The following is a 22338-nucleotide window of genomic DNA, read 5'->3' as shown; positions in this document are numbered from 1 at the left end:
AAGCATGGTATCCATCCACAGACAGCTGTCCCCGAAACAGCTGTCTGTGGATGGATACCATGCTAGGAATAGGTGGCTTTCCTTCATAGGATGCTGCCTTTCCCGTGGTTGTTCCTTCCCGGGGAAAGGCCTGGCTATTCACTGCTTGCGTCGAGAAACACGTGATGGTTTCTCCGCAGCTTCTTTACATGCATCTGCATATTTCCCATAAGGGATGGGGGCAGTGTTCTGGAATCACTGCGTTGAGAAACACGTGATGGTGTCTCCGCGGTGTTGGATGTTTTGGTCTCCCCGAGGCCAATCATCTGTGCCTTTATAGCCTTTTTACTAGGCACTGCTCCTAATAGCCAGATTCCTACTCCACACTGATGAGGGGCAAAAACCCCGAAACAGCTGTCTGTGGATGGATACCATGCTTGGCATAGGTGGCTTTCCTTCATAGGATGCTGCCCTTCCCGTGGTTGTTCCTTCCCGGGGAAAGGCCTGGCTATTCACTGCTTGCGTCGAGAAACACGTGATGGTGTCTCCGCAGCTTCTTTACATGCATCTGCATATTTCCCATATGGGGATGGGGGCAGTGTTCTGGAATCACTGCGTTGAGAAACACGTGATGGTGTCTCCGCGGTGTTGGATGTTTTGGTCTCCCCGAGGCCAATCATCTGTGCCTTTATATCCATTTTTTGTTATCTCGGATTGGGTGAGGGCTTATTTTTTGCGCACCAAGCTGACTTTTTAATGATATCATTTCAGTGCAGATACATTCTTTTGATCGCCCGTTATTGCATTTTAATGCAAAGTCACGGCGACCAAAAAACGCAATTCTTGCTTTTTTTATATTTTTTCTCTCTACGCCGTTTAGTGATCAGGTAAAAAAATTTTTAATTGATCGGACGAGTGAACGCGGCAATACCAAATATGTGTAGGTTTGATTTTTTTTATTGTTTTATCTTGAATGGGGCGAAAGGGGGTTGATTTGAACTTATGTTTTTTTTATTATTTTCATATTTTTAAAAACTTTTTTTAAACTTTTGCCATGCTTCCATAGCCTCCATGGGATATAAATAAATAATAATAATAATAATAGCCTGATAGGCTCTGCTACATTGTGGCGATGATCAGCTGAATTAGAGCTTTGCTATGAGCGCCAACCACAGGGTGGCGCTCACAGCAATCTGGCATCAACAACCATAGAGGTCTTCAGGAGACCTCTGGTTGTCATGCCGACGCACCGCTGACCCCCGATCACGTGACGGGGGTCAGCTGTGCGCGCATTTCCATCCAGATGGTCGGAAGCGAGCTTTAAATGCCGCTGTCAGTGTTTGAGAGCAGCATTTAACTAGTTAATAGGCACGGGCAGATTGCGATTCAACCCGCGCCTATCGCAGGCACATGTCAGCTGTTCAAAACTGCCGGAGCCCATATCAAAGCGGTGGTACTGCCATCGGACGTACTATTCCGTCCAATGGCAGAAAGGGGTTCAATTCTGACCTCGATATAAAAATATTACAAAACGATCTGGATCATATGACTGAATGGGCAAACACTTGGCAAATGAGATTTAATGTTGATAAATGTAGAGTAATGCACCTAAGATGGAGTAATCCTATTGCTGCATATACAGTAAATGGGAGTATACTGGAATACAGGACAGAAGATTTGGGTATTCTGGTTACAAGTAAAATGAGCATCAGTGCTCAGTAGCTGCAAAAGCAAACAAGATTTTAGAATGTATAAAAAGAGATAAAATCCCACAATCCCGACTTATTGTTTACGCCTTTACAAATCCACATTTTAAAAAGGATATTCAGAAGTAAAGGTCAGTTCACAAACATGGAAGGCCTCTCCTATGATGAGAGGTTGGAAAAGTTTGGCTTGTTTAGCTCAGAAAAAAAGTCTCAGAGGAGATCTCATATATATGTACCTTATAAATATGTGTGGTCAGTACAAAGGACAGACACATGACTTTTTACTTCCAAAGACCATACTAAGGGCCAGGGGACACTGCAGGTGGAAGAAATGTGATTCCAACAGTTAAATAAGAAAGGATTCTTTACAGTTAGAGCAGTCAGATTGTGGAATGCCGACCACAAGAGGTAGTAATGGCAGACACTATGACAGCTTTTAAAAAGTGCTTGATACACATAACCTTGTGGGTTATAGAGGATTTAGTGACAAAATGTATAATTGGTAGAGAAAGGTTGAACTTGAACAACCTAGGTCTTTTTTAAATCTATGTAACTATGTGTCAGATGAAAACAGATGACTTTGTGGAATAGGGTTCTGCTGCAATTTTTCAATGTCTCACAAAAAGAAAGACAGCAGCCAGAGAAGAATGAGGGATGGAAATGAACTGTGTTGACGTTCTACATTTCAAGTTGCTGCAGTTAAATCCTTGTTTTTCTTGTTACAAATGAGCAAATCCCATCTGTGGAAACAGCAGTAAGCAGATAAGCACCAATTTAAATTTATTTGGTTGCCCAAATTATAACTTTCCTTTTCTAATAAAGATGTGCTGCAGAAAAAGGGAATTTGTGCTATCCATCATTAAAATAATTTCCTGGCACAACTTAAACAAGATCCAGCAAGTACAAGTTAATCACAATCAAATGTATGCTGCAATTCATTAGGGTCAAATTAATGTATCGGCATTGGGTGAGAAACCAATTAAAGGAAGATAAATAGGAATGGATTTCTTGTCCATGCTACTGAAACATACAAGCTTTTATAAATCTTATAAAGAATACAGGTAGTCATTTTCTTATGATCCTTTCCATGTTTGGATGCCAAGAGACATGTAGGCTGATACATCAAAATATTAATGCCTGTTTTCAGGCGTACAACACCTAGAAAAGTTGTAACATAACTGTGCAATGAGAAGTTGAGCAAAAGTGTTGTGACTTGCAGTTTTCATGCCTGTCCTGGTCAGCTCTGGGACTCATTACCAGCAGTACCTTACCCCAGAAATCACATTCCAGTTCCTGACTGGAGTAAAATTACTGGTGATTCGCATGTCACTTACACAATGTGACTGATTAAGAGGAGCCCGAATCATTAAGAGATGCACATCGTTAATTTAATCTTGATGAAGAGGCGTGGTAGAGCAAGATTTTACTGAATTAGGGCCTTAATGTGCGGTCTTAATTAGAGTGTGTTTAACCCCTTCCCGACCTATGACGCAGCATATGCGTCATGAAAGTCTGTGCCAATCCGTCCTGTGACGCAACAGTATGCATCATGGTGGGATCGCATTCCTGCAAGACGAGTGAAAGGGTTAACTGAAATTTCACCCAATCCGCAGGAACAGAGGGGCTTGTACTTGAGCCCAGGGGCTACGATCGCCCTGGTGACCACTTTGCCACCAACCCCCAGATCTGATTGGAGCTAGCGTCCATGTGATGCTATCTCTCCATTCAGATGTGGAGGGGCGGAGAAAACCATGGCTGCCTCACTGTCCAGCTTCATGCCGTCCGAGGAAGCTGAACAGCAAGGTGTCGCCTCCGCCAGGTACTCCCCTCTACTCCCCCTGCCATCTGCTCCCTTTCCCATGTCCCGGTGATCACCCCCCCGCTGCTGCTGCTGCCGGCTCCATCTGCTGCTGCATCTCCTCAGCCCCCCTGCACCTGACAGCCCCCTCCTGCCCTCGGTGATAACTCCCCGCCTCAGTGATCACCCCCTGAGCTGCCCCCTGCCCCACTGATAACCCCCTCCCGCCCCAGTGATCACCCCCTCCCGCCCCAGTTTTGCCATTAGGGTTAGAGTTGGGCTAAAGTTAGGGTTAGGGCTAAAATTAGGGTTGGGATTAGGGGTGTGTTAGGGTCAGGTTTGTGGTTAGGGTTGGAGTTAGAATTGGAGTTAGGATTAGGTGTTTCCACTATTTAGGCACATCAGGGGCTTTTCATACGCGTCATGATGCCCGCAGACCATTCCAAAGTCGGCATTCGAAAATGTCACTACTTCCCTTCCGAGCAACAACATGTGCCCAAACAGTGATTCCCCCCCACATACGGGGTACCAGCGTACTCAGGACAAACCGGACAACAACTTTTGGGGTCCAATTTCTCCTGCTACCCTTGTGAAAATAAAAATTGCGGGCTAAAAAAAAACATTTTTGGAGGAAAACAAAGATTTTTTATTTTTATGGCTCGGCGTTATAAACTTCTGTGAAGCACTTGGGGGTTCAAAGTGCTCACCACATATCTAGATAAGTTCCTTGGGGGGGGGGGTCTAGTTTCCAAAATGGGGTCACTTGTGGGGGGCAGCTCCAATATTTAGGCACACAGGGGCTCTCCAAACGCGACATGGTGTCCGCTAACGATTGGAGCTAATTTTTCATTCAAAAAGTCAAATGGCGCTCCTTCACTTCCGAGCCCTGTCGTGTACCCAAACAGTGGTTCCCCCCACATATGGGGTTTCAGCGTACTCAGGACAAATTGGACAACAACTTTTGGGGTCCACTTTCTCCTTTTACCCTTGGGAAAATACAAAAAAAATTGTTTCTATAAAAGACCATTTTTGTGACTAAAAAGTTAAATGTTCATTTTTTCCTTCCATGTTGCTTCTGCTGCTGGGAAACACCTGAAGGGTTAATAAGCTTCTTGAATGTGGTTTTGAGCACCTTGAGGGGTGCAATTTTTATAATGGTGTCACTTTTGGGTATTTTCAGCCATACAGACCCCTCAAACTGACTTCAAATGTGAGGTGGTCCCCCCTTGGAAATGTTATTTATTAACGATTTTGTGTCACATAACCCTCTGGTTTAACAGAATAAAAATTAAAAATTTTAAAATTGCTAAATTTTAGCCAAAGTTCCAATTTTTTCACCCAAAAAAATTATTGACCTAAATTTACCACTAACATGAAGCCCAATATGTCACGAAAAAAAATCTCAGCATCGCCTAGGATCCGTTAAAGCGTTCCTGAGTTATTACCTCATAAAGGGACACTGGTCAGAATTGCAAAAAATGGTCAGGTCATTAAGGTCAATATAGGCTGCGTCATGAAAGGGCTAAGGGTTCAGGTCTTTTATTACAGGCGAAGGATGAATCAAGTGCTATAAGCCAGTTGACTTACCACCAGACAGGATGATAAAGATATTTTTTTATCTCAATATGATACCGAATAAAATCAACTGAGAGGAGAATATTAAAGGATTAATTAATTAATATTGATAGGATTTTTAAATCTTTAGCATTTTACAATAAAAGGAAACCTGCACTATTGAAATTCTATTTGCAGGGAAGAGGAGACAGCCAATGAGACACAGTAGGGGGGAGAGAGACAGTAGGGGGGAGAGAGACAGTAGGGGGGAGAGAGACACAGTAGGGGGAAGAGACACAGTAGAGGGAAGAGACACAGTAGGGGGAAGAGACACAGTAGGGGGAAGATACACAGTAGGGGGAAGAGACAGTAGGGGGAGACACAGTAGGGGGAGACAGTAGGGGGAACGACAGTAGGGGGAACGACAGTAGGGGGAACGACAGTAGGGGGAACGACAGTAGGGGGAACGGCAGTAGGGGGAACGGCAGTAGGGGGAACGGCAGTAGGGGGAACGACAGTAGGGGGAACGACAGTAGGGGGAACGACAGTAGGGGGAACGACAGTAGGGGGAACGACAGTAGGGGGAACGACAGTAGGGGGAACGACAGTAGGGGGAACGGCAGTAGGGGGAACGGCAGTAGGGGGAACGGCAGTAGGGGGAACAGCAGTAGGGGGAACAGCAGTAGGGGGAACAGCAGTAGGGGGAACAACAGTAGGGGGAACAACAGTAGGTGGAACGCAATGGGCCCAGACGGCTATGTAGTTGTGGCCTCTGTTCACACAGGGTGCATTTTGGAGGCACTGGGCAGCCCGCCTGATCTAAAAGTACGGGTGTTGGTAATAGGCTGTAAGCCAGATGCTCTGCATTGCCTGTGTGAATAATGGCGTATACAGATTGGAGATTTTTTAGTGTGCAGTAGTATAGTAAACAATCACTCCCTCCATGACTTGGTAGGCTGAGAGTGATTGTTATATTGGTATTGCTGCACCTGTGTTGTTGCCATAATTACTTGGGTCCACTGAGCCCTAGGCAGGTAAGCATATCTGCCTTTTTTCATTGATATTTTAATTTTTGAGGATTTTAGTCCTTTTTGTGTCAGTGAGTTTCTATCTTCTTATGGCCTTCCCCTGCTTTGTGGGCCTCCACCATCGTCAGAGTGCTAGGTAGCTTCTTAAAAGAACTCATGGCTGCTGTTTTTTGGCACAAGGTTAGACGAGGCTGGGTTTTTATAAAGCTGGGAAATATGCTTCACTTGGCCTTTCCGAACGAGGATAGTGAACAAGCCATAACCCTACCAGGCTAATTAATGCCTGAAGCCTTGGTCAACATTATCTGAGCACACATCTCCAAGGATGTGCAAAATTTTGCTTTTTGTAATTTTTAAAATGATTAAAAAAAAACAACAGGTGTGAGTTCAGAGGGGGTGCATTATTTAGCGAGCTTTTTTTAATCGTTTTATCATTTTCTACTAACTTTTTTAGTAATTATTTTATTTTTTTAACCATAAAAATACATTGCACAGCAGATCCATGAAGGCTACTGTAAAAATCTATAGTTAGACACCTCTGAGGTCCTCTAAAAGTCACTGGTGTTACAGCAGCGTCAACATCTCTTTCTTCCCTCAGCAGGTATGCCGGCGTGTGCACTCACCTGTCCATGCACTCTCGGCATCTGCTTCCCCCAGGAACTGAGCATGGTAAGCAGGCCTCCTAGCATTGTAATTAAGGCCCGCAGGCTCCTGATTTCATAAAGGGCCAGTGCGCGCTCCCAAAAACATTCCCAGCCAATAGAAGGGAGACATTTGGTATACAATGGGAGTTGCTTTAGCAACTTTAGTTATTCAGTGTGTATCCTGCTAGCTAGTAGGCAGGTCCCTGTTCCTGTGCTCTTTGATGCTGTCTGCACTGCTGAACCCATAACTGAATCCGCTCTGCCTGTGTCTAAGTCCTGATCCATCTGACCTGTACCGCTAACCTAACATGCCCAGTCTGAACCTGTGGCTGTGATCCCATACCTGTGGCCGCCCCATGTTCCCATACCAGCCCTGCTTGTGCCTGATTCTACACCAGTCTTCCATCCATACGATTCTGCTAAACCGTTCCTTGCCAATCCCGATTCCTTGTTCACCTTGGGGAGTCAGGTGCCACGGCTCAGTGGGTGTGTCTTGGAAAAGCACCTGTAGTTCACCTGGAGCCAAATCTAAACCCACCATAATGGGCTCTAGCAAAGAGTTAGGTGTCCATCTACAGGTGCATGTCACAAAATTAGAATATCATCATAAAGTTAATTTATTTCAGTTCAGCAAAACAAAAAATGAATCTCATGTTATACAGAGTCATTACAGAGTGATGCATTTCAAGTATTTATTTCTGTTAATGTTGATGATTATGGCTTACAGCCAATGAAAACCCAAAAGTCTTTATCTCAGTAAATTAGAATACTTTATAACACCAGTTTGAAAAAATGATTTTAACATCTGAAATGTTGGCCTACTGAAATGTATGTTCCGTAAATGCACTCAATACTTTGGCAACAATTACTTTATCAATGCAGCATGACATGGAGGCGATCAGCCTTTGGCACTGCTGAGGTGTGACGGAAGCCCAGGTTGCTTTGATAGCAGCCTTCAGCTCGTCTGCATTATTGGGTCTGGTGTCTCATCTTCCTCTTGACAATAACCCATAGATTCTCTATGGGGTAAAGGTCAAACGAGTTTGCTGGCCATGTTCTGTCCCCACATAAGGCGAATGTGTGGTTGATTAATAAGCGTTGTGAGAGAATCGTACCTTTGTATTTCCTCGATATGAGGCAGACAAGACCAATGCTGCTCAGCATCCGAAGAGATGATGCACACCAGGGATTGTGCAATCCAGACTTGTATATTTGGAAATCTGGACATACAGCCGATAACTGGTAATACAGTACTTTCTCCAGAAATGCAGGTGTAGACAGGGTACAGTAAGATGTAGCAACAAGTATGACTGCAAGTGTAAGCAGCAAGAGAGTGTGTGTGGTCGGAAGACTGATGCCTTCCTAAGCCGGTTAAAGAGCGTCCTCTCACAACAGAAAGTAAACTGAAAATGAAATGGATGCCAGAGGAAGAGAAAACTTGACCCCTGAACTGGAAGTAAAGACATGCCCACAAGAATAAATGAATAACAAGCTGCCATATGGAAAAAGGCCATTGGGTGGCAGCAGAGTAAAATACAGAGTAAAATATAATAACATACATGGAACAGCACAGGCCAAACAAGCACAGTGATACTGTTGTTTCTAAACCAGGTATTGGTACCTTTGGCAGTGTAGGCAGGTGCCAACTCTTGCTGGAGAATGAAATTTCCATCTCCAATAAGCTTGTCGGCAGAGGGAAGCATAAAAGTTAGACAGCCCTAAAGATTCACACAGACAGAAGGCAAATTCAGCAGAATTCAATAGTGACAAGTGTACAGGCTTCAGGGAAAGACTCGAGGATAGTAAACATTTCAGGATACTAAGAGGTTCCAATTTCCCATTTGAAATGAGAAAACTCCTCTGAGCACAATCTAAAATGACCAGAGCCTTTAACCATTAGTTCCTTGCATTTGTTAAACTGTTTAGCAAAGCGCACTATAATTAAGTAAATGATTTTGACTGTATTTGACACTTAATGGAAATTAAAACCAAAAATACATTTAATACAAAAAAACTGATAAAAATAGGTAATTTTTTTAATGAAAACCTGAAGTACTAAAATGATAATAAAACACTACAATATGACCGGGATCTACTACAGGTGAAAAGCAACAATTGTTTAACCCTTAGCGATCCCCGATACACATTAAAAAGGTGAGGCTAAGGGGACTATTCCCTCACGTGGTGCAGCGCATCCCAGAGTGAGAAAATCTCAGAGAACATGATTAGGGCTGGATTTTCCAGTGCCCGATCACATGATCGCCGTTATTCACTGGATAACGGCAATCACACCCACACAAAAAAAAAGTTGCACGCGGTTTCAATGATTTCTCTTTCTTCTGATATGATATACATGTCAGAAAAGAGAGAAATCATGTCCCCAGAAACCACCCACTACCGCTGCTATCCCCAGGCCCTCCTGATCCGTTGCCTGGTGTCCTCGTCCTGGAAAAAAAATATGGTGGTGGGTGCATGCACAGTGCGCCTGCTGAGATTTGCCGGCTGGTGTCTGGCAACATTAGGGAAATTTTCTTATTGGTTTCTTTTGATCACTGTGATAGACCCTTAAATGCAAATCCCCCTTTGTCACCCCTTTAGTTAACCCATTATCTAATAATGTCCATTTTTTGGGACTCCTAATCTTTAGCTTCTAGCAACTAAGATTTTATAATTTTTATAATTAGGTCCCCGCCATGCGCTGCTCACAAGCATAAAGCAGTTGCTGGCATTGGAACAAGATGCTGTGAGGAAGCGCCGGCAAGGTAAGTAATTTTTTTTTTATATACATACCGTATATACTCGAGTATAAGCCGAGATTTTCAGCCCAAATTTTTGGGCTGAAAGTGCCCCTCTCGGCTTATACTCGAGTCACAGTAGCGGTGGGGTCGGCAGGTGAGGGGGTGAGGGCGCTGAGGTATACTTACCTAGTCCCAGCGATCCTCGCGCTGTCCCTGCCTTCCTCCCTGTCTTCTGTGCTGCAGCTTCTTCCCCTCTTCAGCGGTCACGTGGGACCGCTCATTACAGAAATGAATAGGCGGCTCCACCTCCCATAGGGGTGGAGCCGCCTATTCATTTCTCTAATCAGCGGTGCCGGTGACCGCTGACAGGAAGAGGCTGCAGCACAGAAGACGGGGAGGAAGGCAGGGATAGCGCGAGGAAAGCTGGGACTAGGTGAGTATGTTATATTTACCTGTCCACGTTCCAGCCGCCGGGCGCCGCTCCATCTTCCCGGCGCCTCCATCTTCCCGGCGTCTGCGCTCTGACTGTTCAGGCAGAGGGCGCGATGACGCATATAGTGTGCGCGGCGCCCTCTGCCTGATCAGTCAGAGCAGAGACGCCGGGAAGATGGAGGCGGCGGGACCGGACGCTGGGAGCTGCAATCAAGAGAGGTGAGTATGTGGCTTTTTTTTTTTTTATTGCAGCAGCAGCAGCGGCCATGGCACAGATATATGTGCAGCATCTATGGGGCAGTATGAATGGCACACAGCACTATATGGGGCATCTGTGCAGCATCTATGGGGCAGTATGAACGGCACACAGCACTATATGGGGCATCTGTGCAGCATCTATGGGGCAGTATGAACGGCACACAGCACTATATGGGGCATCTGTGCAGCATCTATGGGGCAATATGAACGGCACACAGCACTATATGGGGCATCTGTGCAGTATCTATGGGGCAATATGAACGGTGCAGAGCACTATATGGCACAGCTACGGGGAAATAATGATCTATTTTTATTTTTAAAATTCACCGGTAAATGCATTTCCACCCTAGGCTTATACTCGAGTCAATAAGTTTTCCCATTTTTTTGTGGCAAAATTAGGGGGGTCGGCTTATACTCGGGTCGGCTTATACTCGAGTATATACGGTATATATTTTCTGATGGGGCCATGCATACCAGGATCCTATTTGAGAGAAATTAATAATCATTGCCCTCCACGCCCAAGGGCTTGTAATGCAGTGAATATTAATTTCTCTTTAGCAGTGGGCTCAGGAGTTAGCTGGCTCCTGCCTCTGTGACCCACTACTCCGCCGATGACGCTCTCCCACCTCCCCAACACAGCCAGAGCCGGTACATCCGGACTATGCAACCACCCCCCCATTTTCCTCCACATATTTCGAGGAAAAAAAGTGTGTCTTATAGTCTGAAAAATCTGGTATATAAATATTAACCCTTCCCAAACCTTTCCCCTCCCAATTGCTAGAAGCTCACATTTCCCTCCTTCATAAAGAGGGGAAAGACCCAGAAAGTTGTGGAAGCTACAGACCTATTTCCCTGCTTAATGTGGACCTAAAAATGTATGCAAGTCTTATTGCAAGGAGACTAGCGGAGCTATTACCACAACTCATTTCACCCAACCAGACGGATTTTGTGGCATGCCGGGAGGGGAGGGACAACACCTCCAGAATTCTCCACCTGATTCAATACGCAAAAATCCACGGGACTCCTCTTGTTTTATTGGGGACAGATGCCAAAAAGGCTTTTGACAGGGTGGACTGGACATTCTTACGCGACTCCTTCTATATCCAAAATGGTACGAGGCAGGGATGTCCCCTTTCTCCGATCCTATATGTGCTGGCTATGGAGCCTCTTATCCAATGCATCCAACATGATGCAGATATCAAAGGGATCCAAGTGGGCGGCTTCCACCACAAGTCCGCAGCGTTTGCAGATGATCTCCTGGTAGTGTTGTCTGACCCTTGGAGGGGTATCCCTGCCTTCGTCCGCACATTAGAGCTTTATGGAGAACTATCCAACTACAAAATCAACATCACAAAGTCGGAAGCATTGAGCCTCAACGTTCCCAAATCCGAAATTGATAGGCTGAAAACACTTTACTCTTTCAAGTGGCCCCCCAAATTTATAACAAATCTGGGTATCAAAATTGGAAGGTTGATGGGAGAACTCTTGGAACTCAATATCATGCCCTTACTAAAACAGGCTACTTCCACGGTCAACTCCTGGAAAGCCCCCTTCCTATCCTGGATGTGTAGAAAAAACCTGCTGAAAAGCATATTACCTAAATTCTTATACCTCTTCCAGATGCTCCCCATCTACATTCCAAAACAATATCTGGCCAAAATTAATTCCTTCTTTACTAACTTCATTTGGAACAATAAACTCCCTCGAATCAATGCTACCACATTGGCTTTACCAAAATCAGAAGGGGGCATGGGTTTCCCTGATATCTTCCAATATTATAAAGCCGCTATGCTCACTAGAGTAGTTGACTGGATCAGAAGACCCACTTAAAAGCTATGGCTGCCCATTGAAGAACACCTCGCCCCTATCCCCCTGAGAACCATAGCATTATTACATGACTACTCTAATTTAAATCAACTTCTTTCTAATGAATAAACAATAGCTATACTCAAAATTTGGAGAACCGAATTTCTTAAACTGACACCACCTATCTCCCCAATTCTGACAATACAGGATGTCATTGGCCACATCCCCCTTAAATTACCCCATGGGACGTGCCCAGATTACCGCTACCAATCGATGTCTTTCATTGAAGGCTCAATGATGAGCTTCCCAGAATTCCAGGCATCTAACCCCCAATTAAACATCACTTTCCTTCACTATAAAATATTGAGGGATTATTGCTATAAAAAAAAAAGATCAGCTTAATCTATTCCGCCCAATCACACCCTTTGAACAACTCTGCGCTCAACATAATCCACCAAAAAAAGTCCTTTCAAAACTCTACAAAACTTTGATTACCGAAAAAGCCGTTGCCAAGAGAGCATTTATAGGACTCTGGGAACGGGATCTCAATATTTCGTTCACACAAGACCAGATTACTTCCATTTATAATAAGTCACATGGACCTTCCCAATGTGTGAAGTTACAAGAAAACTCTTATAAAGTGATATCAAGATGGTATCGTTCCCCTTCCCAGATACACCTGTGGCACCCACCCACTTCCGAGACATGCTGGAGATGCGGCTCCGATGTGGGTTCCTACCTACATATCTGGTGGTCTTGTCCAAAAATCATGCGCTATTGGCAACTAATAGCAGATATTATATTCTCAGTACTAGGCAGAGTTCCATCCCTAGATCCTCAGTCTGTGCTACTTAACCCCCCACCCCCTTTGGCCCAAAGAATCACCGATGTCCAAACTGGCTGGTAATATTATAGCGGCTGGAAAATACCTAATCCCCACCCTATGGAAGTCTACTCTTATCCCCACTAAAAAACAAGTCCTAGATAAAATAGATCTACTATACTATACAGCCAAATTAGTGGCTAACACTCAAGAGTCTCTTGCTTCTTTCCGGAACATATGGGAGCCGTGGTCCGTGTACCCTTCCAGCCCTGAGTTTTTATCAAATACCTCAATAGCCGCAGAAAACTAATTGATTAATATTCTCTTACAAGCAATACCACATATGGGATGGCTCGTCCTGGAGTATCACCTTGCCCTGGATCATCACCTCCTTCCGGATCCTTTCTCCTTCTCCCCTTAATCCTCCCCCCTTCCTCTCACTTTCCCCCCTCGCCTTTCTCTTTTCCATAACTCTAAGTTACTGACACACATAACCCCAAGGTTAAGTTAGAACCGCTATATTCCACTTTTTTGGACTTCTCAAGTTAGCCCATTAGTTAAAGGTTAAAGTTGGGTCCTTTAGCCCCGTTCAATTTAATCTTTGTGATTCTACATGATTATCTTTTCTCCCTGCATGTGTCGTAATATCGGACACTTTGTTTTGTGTAATTTGTTTATTTCTTTTCCTGTACTATACATCTTCATCAATAAAAAGAAAGTTGAAAGATAAACATTAACCCTTCTCGATATGGCCAGTTTCCATTTTTTCTTTTCGTTTATTCCTACCCTTCTTCCAAGACACATAACCTTTTTATTTTTTCTGTTTACATAGACATATGAGGGCTTGTTTTTTGCAAGATGAGTTGTAATTTTTAATGACACCATACATTTTACCCACATAGTGTACTGGAAAAAAAAATCCAAGCAACCCATCGATGCCGCCCAGCCATCACGTCTCGGAATTAATAGAATGATACACCCGCAAGCCGGCATACTGTTAATGCTGCTGTCCGAGTTTGACAGCAGCATTTAACAGCTTAATAGTCGTGGGTGGATCTCTGCGCCACCTGCAGCTGTTACCTGCTAGGTTATGGAGCGAGCATTTATCATGGGGGTCTGCTGCATCCTGCCAAGTGCATTGGAAATCTGACCTGGTGTTGGTAAGGCTGTATCTTTTTTTCTGTGATGTTTTTTGAAATTTTGTTTTATGTTAGGCTAGTTTCACATTGCATTAGTGCCATCCATTTAACAGATGCGTTAAACGGATGCGCTAACGCTGATGGCAAAAATCTTTTTTCTTCTACAATCGCGCTAAGGCATGGTACCACTGTGTTGGCATGCGTTAGCAATAGAGGTCTATGCACAGCGAACGCGTCCATTCGCAGTGCGTTAGATCTAACGTACCAAAAAACGTGGTAGACCGCGTTGGAGGGTGCGTCACAAAGTAACGCATCATCGCTAACGCATGCTGATTTTTACATGTGTTAGGATGCGTTGCGATAATGTATGGCAATGGCTAGTATCTGCTTAGTAGCGGATCCGTTAAACGGATCGCCCTAACGCAATGTGAACCTAGCCTTAGCCATGGATTACGGGGCGAGCTCACCCTGTCAGCGAGCTCCATACACCTGTTACAGACTTGCGCCATACATATACAGTGGATATCGGTAAGGGGTTAAATAACTAGTTTATCACAATTTCACTAAGGGACTACATGCAGTAATGCTTTAAAGGGAACCTGTCACTCTCTGACCTTTCCGGCGCCTGCGCACTGCAGTACTTTGTTCTGCCCTCAACAGGGCAGACAAAGTACGCCTGCGCCGGAGCCGTGGCTGAAGATCAGAAGAGGACGTCTTGGAATGAAGATGGGAGGTGCCGCAGTGGACCAGAGACACCCATCCGACCGGACCAGCAGCAGGACCGCCCCTGGGTGAGTATATAATCTAACGTCTTTTTCTCCTCTTTCAGGTAACATCGGGGGCTTATCTACAGCATTACAGAATGCTGTAGATAAGCCCCTGATGCCGGTGGGCTTACCTCACCGGCGATTTTCGGGGTGACAGGTTCCCTTTAAAATAAAAGAACTAAAATAACTTTGTTTGATCTTTGTTCCAACAGTTGATGTTACAAAATGACCGTTTGCAAGTTTTTGTTAACAGTTGATAAACAAGACAAAAAATCTATTGTTATATGCAGGCTTATAAACTTTTTTCCCCATCTACATTTTTCATGTCAAGTTAACTAAAAATGACGTTTGTCCACAGAGATACAATTCAAACAGCTGCGTCTCCGGAGCAGAATACAAGCTAATTTTGAGATGTGCATCTGGTATAAAAATGCCATATATGCAAATTGTGTCCGGCGTACTAGCCAATTATACAGTTGCTAATAATAATGTTGCAGATTTTATATGGTGTCTTACAGCGGATATGAAAAGTCTACATTTCCCTATTAAAATGTCAGGCTTTTGTGCAGATCTCCTGATTTCAATATACATTTCCCAATCTTTGGAAGATAGTACTGGTTTCTACAGGACTTCCAATAATTGGCTGTCAATTTAAAAAAAAAAAAACACAAAACAAACGTATTCAATTAAAGACATTCAAAAGCTATTAAGAAGTGACAAAACTTGCTCATTTGAGTACACATTTACACAGCATTTCTTGCTAAAGCCCATAGAACACTGAATCTTCATTCATGCTAATAAGACATCAAAAACATACAAAGAAACCAGCCAATAGTATGTCATTACATCCAGTATATTGGCTGTTGTATTTCGCAGATATTTCGAATTAGGCCAAATGAAAAACAAATGCTAAACTTATTCCAGAATAAGTTTTTGCTACTTATGCAATTCTACAGGATGTTACACAATGATGTCACATTGTCACTGGAACATCTCTAGTTTATGGAGAGAAGATCTCCAGTACTTGTGCTCATAGAAGAACCAGTACCTTTACACATGGGACTACAATAAGTGTCACATGGAGGCTAAATGACAGGTCCCTACAAATTATTCATACGCCTTTAATTTTTCCACATTTTTCTTCATGTTACTCCCACAAACTTAAAAGTATTTTATTGGAATTTTAAGTAATATACCAACACAAATTAGCAAGTATTTGTGAAGTATAATGGAAATAATACATGGATTTCTAATTAATAAAAATATAAATATGAAAATTTGTATTCAACTCCCTGTAGTCTGATACCCTTAAATAAAATCTTGAGTGACTGCCTCCTGAAGTCACATAATTAGTAAATCGAGTCCACCTATGTGTATTTTAATCTCAGTATAACTACAGTTGTTCTGTGAAGGCCTCAGACGTTTGCTTGAGAACATTAGGGATCAAATAGCATCACGAAAACCAAGGGAACACAACAGATAGGTCACGGATAAAGTTGTGGAGAAGAGTAAAGCAGGGTTTGGTTATAAACAAAAATAGTCCAAGCTCTTAATATCTCACAGATCACTGGTTCAATCCATCATCCAAAAATAGAAGAAGTATGGCATAACTGCAAACCTATGAAGACATGACTGTCCACCTAAGGGACATGCCAAGGAAAGGATAGCACTTGAGAAGCAACCAAGAAGCCTATGGTTAATCTGGAGGAGCTGCAGATATTCAGATCTCAGGTGGTAGAATTTGTCCAGAGGATAACTCCACAAATCTGTCCTTTATTGAAGACCGGCAAGAAGAAAGCAATTTTCGAAAGCAAGCCGTAAGAAGTCCAATTTGCAGTTAGCAGAAAGCCATGTAGGGGACACAGCTAGCAAGTGAGAGAAGGTGCTTTGGTCAGATGAAACCAAATTAGAACTTTTTAGGCTAAATGCAAAACGCTATTTGTTGGGAAAAACTAACACTGTACATCACCATGAAAACACCATCCTCACTGTCAAACATGGTGATGGCAACATAATGCTGTGGGGATGATTTTTTTGAGCAGGGCAAAGGAAGCTGGTTAGAGTTGATAGGAAGTTAGAGCTAAATACAAGGCAATCCTGGAGAAAAACCTAATAGAGTCTGCAAAACTTCAGACTGGGGAATAGGTTCAACTACCATCAAGTCAACAACCCTAAACATTCTGTCCGGGCCACAATTGAATAGTTTAGAGCAAAGCATTTTCAGGTGTTCGAATGACCAAATCCATTTGAGAATCTGGATGAAGAGCGTCTGAACAGCACCTTTCAATTTTTGCCACAATCTTAATGAGCTAGATTAAGTTTACAAAAATAAAGGAAAATTTCACCCTCTAGATATGCAAAACTGGTACCCCAATAAACTTGCAGCAGTAATTGCAGCAAGTAATGATTCAGGGGGGCTGACTACAAATGCACATCACAATTTTCAAATGTATATTTGTAAAATATTTAAAAAAACCATGTGTCATTTCCTTTACACCACAAATATTTGTCAATTTGTGTTGGTATATTACATACAATTCAAATATTTAAAGGGAACCTGTCACCCCCAAAATGGAAGATGAGCTAAGCCCACCGGCATCAGGGGCTTATCTACAGCATTCTGTAATGCTGTAGATAAGCCCCCGATGTATCCTGAAAGATGAGAAAAAGAGACTAGATTATACTCACCTGGGGGGCGGTCCGATCCGATGTGCGTCACGGTCCGGTCCGGAGCCTCCCATCTTCTTATAATGACGTCCTCTTCTTGTCTTCATGCTGCGGCTCTGGCGCAGGCGTACTTTGTCTGCCCTGTTGAGGGCAGAGCAAAGTACACTGCAGTGCGCAGGCGCTGGGAAAGATCAGAGAGGCCCGGCGCCTGCGCACTGCAGTACTTTGCCCTCAACAGGGCAGACAAAGTAAGCCTGCGTCGAATCCGCAGCGTGAAGACAAGAAGAGAACGTCATCCTATTAAGATAGGAGGCCCCGGACCGGACCGTGACGCCCATCGGACCGGACCGCAGCGAGAAGACCATGGGGGAGTATAACATAACCTCTTTTTCCCATATATCAGGATACATCGTGGGTTATCTACAGCATTACAGAATGCTGTAGATAAGCCCCAGATGCCGGTGGACTTAGCTCATCTTCGATTTTGGGGGTGACAGGTTCCCTTTAAGTATGTGGGTGCAACGTGAAAAAATTAGAACCTTTTTTTGTCAGGAAAGAGCAGTTTCTGATGTTCTCATATACTGCACGCAATCACAAAAATGATTACAACATAGTAGTTTTAAAAACAACAACAAAAGCCTAAGGGAAATACCGCATATGTAATTGTATGGAATGCTCAGACATGATGTAAACAAAGTCTTACTGCACTTTGTGTTAAATATACAGATTGTTAATAGTTTGCTCACCCATTTCTTGTTGTTTTGTACTCCACTTTTAAAATAGGCTTGCATGGTTCTGGTTTCTTTCCGTCCTTTATCTGTTTACCTAGGATACAAATACGACGTTCATATTAAATGTATTTTATAGTGCAGTTTACTATATTAGGCGATGGTAACAAACTCTGGCAGTAACTGAACATAAAATATCCTTCTCCAACATATTAAACGACCAAATAACAAAGATCCATAATATGTCATTAAAAATCTACTCAAAGTTAAAGGGAAAAAATCCCCCAAAAACTACAATATGACAATGTATGAGATCATCACAATGCCTGCAAAGTGCTGGCAGCTCCAGAATGAAGAATGTCACAGGTTTGATGTGTAGCTGTGTAAAGAGATTGATATACTGCACTCATTCCCCCTTGAAGACACGCGGATGGTTGTAATGTGTATTATGACATACGTTATTAGTGATAGGTTGGATTATGAATGAGAGTAGGGAGTTGGAGTAAAGGTTTGGGTCTAGCTCAGAATGTGAAGGGCCAAGGTGAAGGAACAGAGACCGTTTTTTGTCAGGAAGACAGATCGGGCCCAGTGTGTATCACATGCAGACCTGTGGTCTGAATAGTAAGTAGAGCCGCATGACGTGGGTGTCCCTGACCTGAGTGGAGACCGAGACAGTGGATAGCGAGATCCAGAGTAGAGGGGAAAAAAAAGTGACTTAAGGACAGAGGAAGCACCGGAGACAGGTCCTAGGACAGGATGCCTAACAGTACAGTCCCGAGTTTGTAACTGAGAGTGGTAACAGGACAGGACTTAACAGGGAACGTAAGATTTAGAGTGCCACGGGCTGAAGTTCGAATGCATCAGCAAACAGAGAAGCCAAGTACAAGTCATGGTAGCAAACTAGGTCACATAAGAGTAAGAGAGGACGTGGAACCACAGGTTGAAGTACAGAATTCTCACTTACTGGACTGTAATACAGTGTTGAGTTGTGATGAAGGCAGATGTCCTATGCTAGGCCAGTTTCACATAAGCGTTTGTGCGCAGAGTAGGCCAGCGTACTTTCCTTAAAGGGAAGGTGCCATCAAAAAATTTTTTTTTACAGAAATTGTAAAAATGTAAAGAATTAATGATTACATTTTCTTAAAAAATATTATCATTTGTTTATAATTTAGTAAAATATGAAAAATAATTTGAAAAGTTTTGGAATTTCCACTTTTCAACACTAGGGGGAGCAGCTGTTGAAATTTCAGAAAAACCTAGTGTACAAATAGCTCACATTACTGCACTGCAGTAATTATGGGCGGAGTCTGCTGACGTGTGTGATGTCTCCTCTCCTCCCCTTCTGGGTGTTTGCTAAGGGATTAGAGAGGATGATATTCAGGAACCCAGTGAGCAGCCATTTTGTTGGTGACTGCAGAGTATGGCTGCCGTCACACTATCAGTATTTAGTCAGTATTTTACCTCAGTATTTGTAAGCCAAAACCAGGAGTGGAACAATTAGAGGAAAAGTATAATAGAAACACGTCACCACTTCTGTATTTATCACCCACTCCTGGTTTTGGCTTACAAATACTGATGTAAAATACTGACCAAATACTGATAGTGGACGGCAGCCTTAGGGTATGTGTCCACGTTCAGGATTGCATCAGGATTTGGTCAGGATTTTATGTCAGTATTTGTAAGCCAAAACCAGGAGTGGGTGATAAGTACAGAAGTGGAGCATATGTTTCTATTATATTTTTCCTCTAATTGTTCCACTCCTGGTTTTGGCTTAAAAATACTGACATAAAATCCTGACCAAATCCTGATGCAATCCTGAACGTGGACACATACCCTTAGGCTACTTTCACACTAGCGTTGTTGGCTGTACGTTGCAATGAGTCATTCAGGAGAAAAAACGCATCCTGCAAAGTTGTCTGCAGGATGCGTTTTTTCCCCATAGACTAACATTACCGACGCATTGTGACGTATTGCCACACGTCGTAACTGCCGTGTGACGGTTGCGTCATGTTTTGGTGGACCGCCGCCAGAAAAAAAGTTACATGTAACGTTCGTGCGTCGAGTCCGCCATTTTCAACCGCACATGCACGGCAGAAACTCCGCCCCATCCTCCCCAGACCTTACAATGGGGCAGCGGAAGCGTCGTAAGACTGCTTCCACTGCCCACGTCGGGCATTTCTTTCACAGCATGCGTCGGTACGACGCACTGCGACGGGCCCGTACCGATGCTAGTGTGAAAGCAGCCTTATACTGACAAGTCTACGGTCGCCAAGGATGGCAGGCAGCATGGATTCTGGGAGATATGTGGTGGAGGGAGCAGGGTGACAGCAGCACAGAGTATTTCAGGAGAGCAGTGTGCTGGTCTATGGGGGCCCCCTGTTCGGTGTGCGGGGCAGCCAGGGATTGTACATAGAGCGCTGTCTTTTATACACATGGATGGACCGTCTGCTTGTTTGCTCCACAGAAATCCTGGAAACATTTCTGCGGATTGATGGCCTGTTCTGATCCAGACTTTGCATGCCGACCCCATTCCCCTCCTCAGATCCTGTCTTCTCCATCCTGTCCTGGCAATATGTGAAAGCGAGGTGATAGGCGCAGTCTGGGGTGACGCTGGGAAGGAAATGTAGCCATATAGTAACAATAAAAATGAGACGCTTCTCTTCACCTGCCTCACCAGCCTTCCCCTGACTGCACCTAACTGGAGGTCCTGCTGCCCCTCTATTACCCCAGACCCGCGTGCAGGTGCTCAGCCAGAACCACCATAGAATGGGTCCGCTTTCTGAAGATAATACTGCCATAGTGTTCTCACATAATACCGATAATACTATCAAATAGATCACACAATACTGTCATACAGTTCTCACATAATACCACCAGTGTTCTCACATACCGCCATATAGATCACACATAATACCGCCAGTGTTCTCACATACCGCCATATAGATCACACATAATACCGCCAGTGTTCTCACATACCGCCATATAGATCACACATAATACTGCCATAGTGTTCTCACATAATACCACCATATAGATCACACATAATACCGCCAGTGTTCTCACATACCGCCATATAGATCACACAATACCACCAGTGTTCTCACATACCACCATATAGATATCACATAATACCGCCAGTGTTCTCACATACCACCATATAGATCACACATAATACTGCCATAGTGTTCTCACATAATACCACCATATAGATCACACATAATACCGCCAGTGTTCTCACATACCGCCATATAGATCACACAAAATACCGCCAGTGTTCTCACATACCGCCATATAGATCACACATAATACCGCCAGTGTTCTCACATACCGCCATATAGATCACACATAATACTGCCATAGTGTTCTCACATAATACCGCCATATAGATCACACATAATACCGCCAGTGTTCTCACATACCACCATATAGATCACACATAATACTGCCATAGTGTTCTCACATAATACCACCATATAGATCACACATAATACCGCCAGTGTTCTCACATACCGCCATATAGATCACACATAATACCGCCAGTGTTCTCACATACCGCCATATAGATCACACAATACTGCCATAGTGTTCTCACATAATACCGCCATATAGATCACACACAATGCTGCCAGTGTTCTCACATAATACTGCCATATAGATCACACACAATACCACCATATAATTCTCACAATACTGATCAACCATAATACCACCATACAGATCACATAATACCGTCATATAGATCTCACATAATGCCATAATACAGCATGACGCCCGCAGCTCCTGTTATCGCACGCATTGAGTTGTGTGTGCAATGGGGAAAGATATGCAGGGGGGAGAGGAGTGCATAGAAGTGGATTAGATACACGGTTCACCAGACAGTATCACACAAGAGAGGATTAGATACACGGTTCGCCAGACAGTATCACACAGGAGAGGATTAGATACACGGCTCAGCATAATATCACACAGTATAGAATTAGATGCACGGCTCAGCAGACAGTATCACACAGGAGAGGATTAGATACACGGCTCAGCATAATATCACACAGTATAGAATTAGATGCACGGCTCAGCAGACAGTATCACACAGGAGAGGATTAGATACACGGCTCAGCAGACAATATCACACAGGAGAGGATTAGATACACGGCTCAGCAGTCAGTATTTCACAGGATTAGGCTATGTGCACACGTCAGGATTTTTTCCTGACATAATCCTGATAATTCTGCCAGAAATCCGCGTGCTTTTTTCGCGCGGATTTCTCGCGGAAT

The 22338-nt window shown here is 43.6% G+C and overlaps 1 protein-coding gene across 5 annotated transcripts in view; it reads right to left on the bottom strand.

Moving 5' to 3' along the window:
* The window catches only part of STXBP5 (syntaxin binding protein 5), a 544022-nt gene that overhangs the window by 210016 nt on the left and 311668 nt on the right, over positions 1-22338 (bottom strand). For all 5 annotated transcript variants that reach the window (XM_069769165.1, XM_069769166.1, XM_069769168.1 and 2 more), the window contains exon 9: positions 18086-18164. In XM_069769165.1, the coding sequence (XP_069625266.1) occupies positions 18086-18164 (79 nt within the window). The remainder of the gene's footprint in view (positions 1-18085; positions 18165-22338) is intronic.

The sequence above is a fragment of the Ranitomeya imitator genome, chromosome 5 (genome assembly GCF_032444005.1).
Source record: "Ranitomeya imitator isolate aRanImi1 chromosome 5, aRanImi1.pri, whole genome shotgun sequence".
In the NCBI taxonomy this organism is placed as follows: Eukaryota; Metazoa; Chordata; class Amphibia; order Anura; family Dendrobatidae; genus Ranitomeya; species Ranitomeya imitator.
Note: the sequence above shows the minus strand (reverse complement) of the source record. Positions and strands in the feature narration are given on the sequence as shown.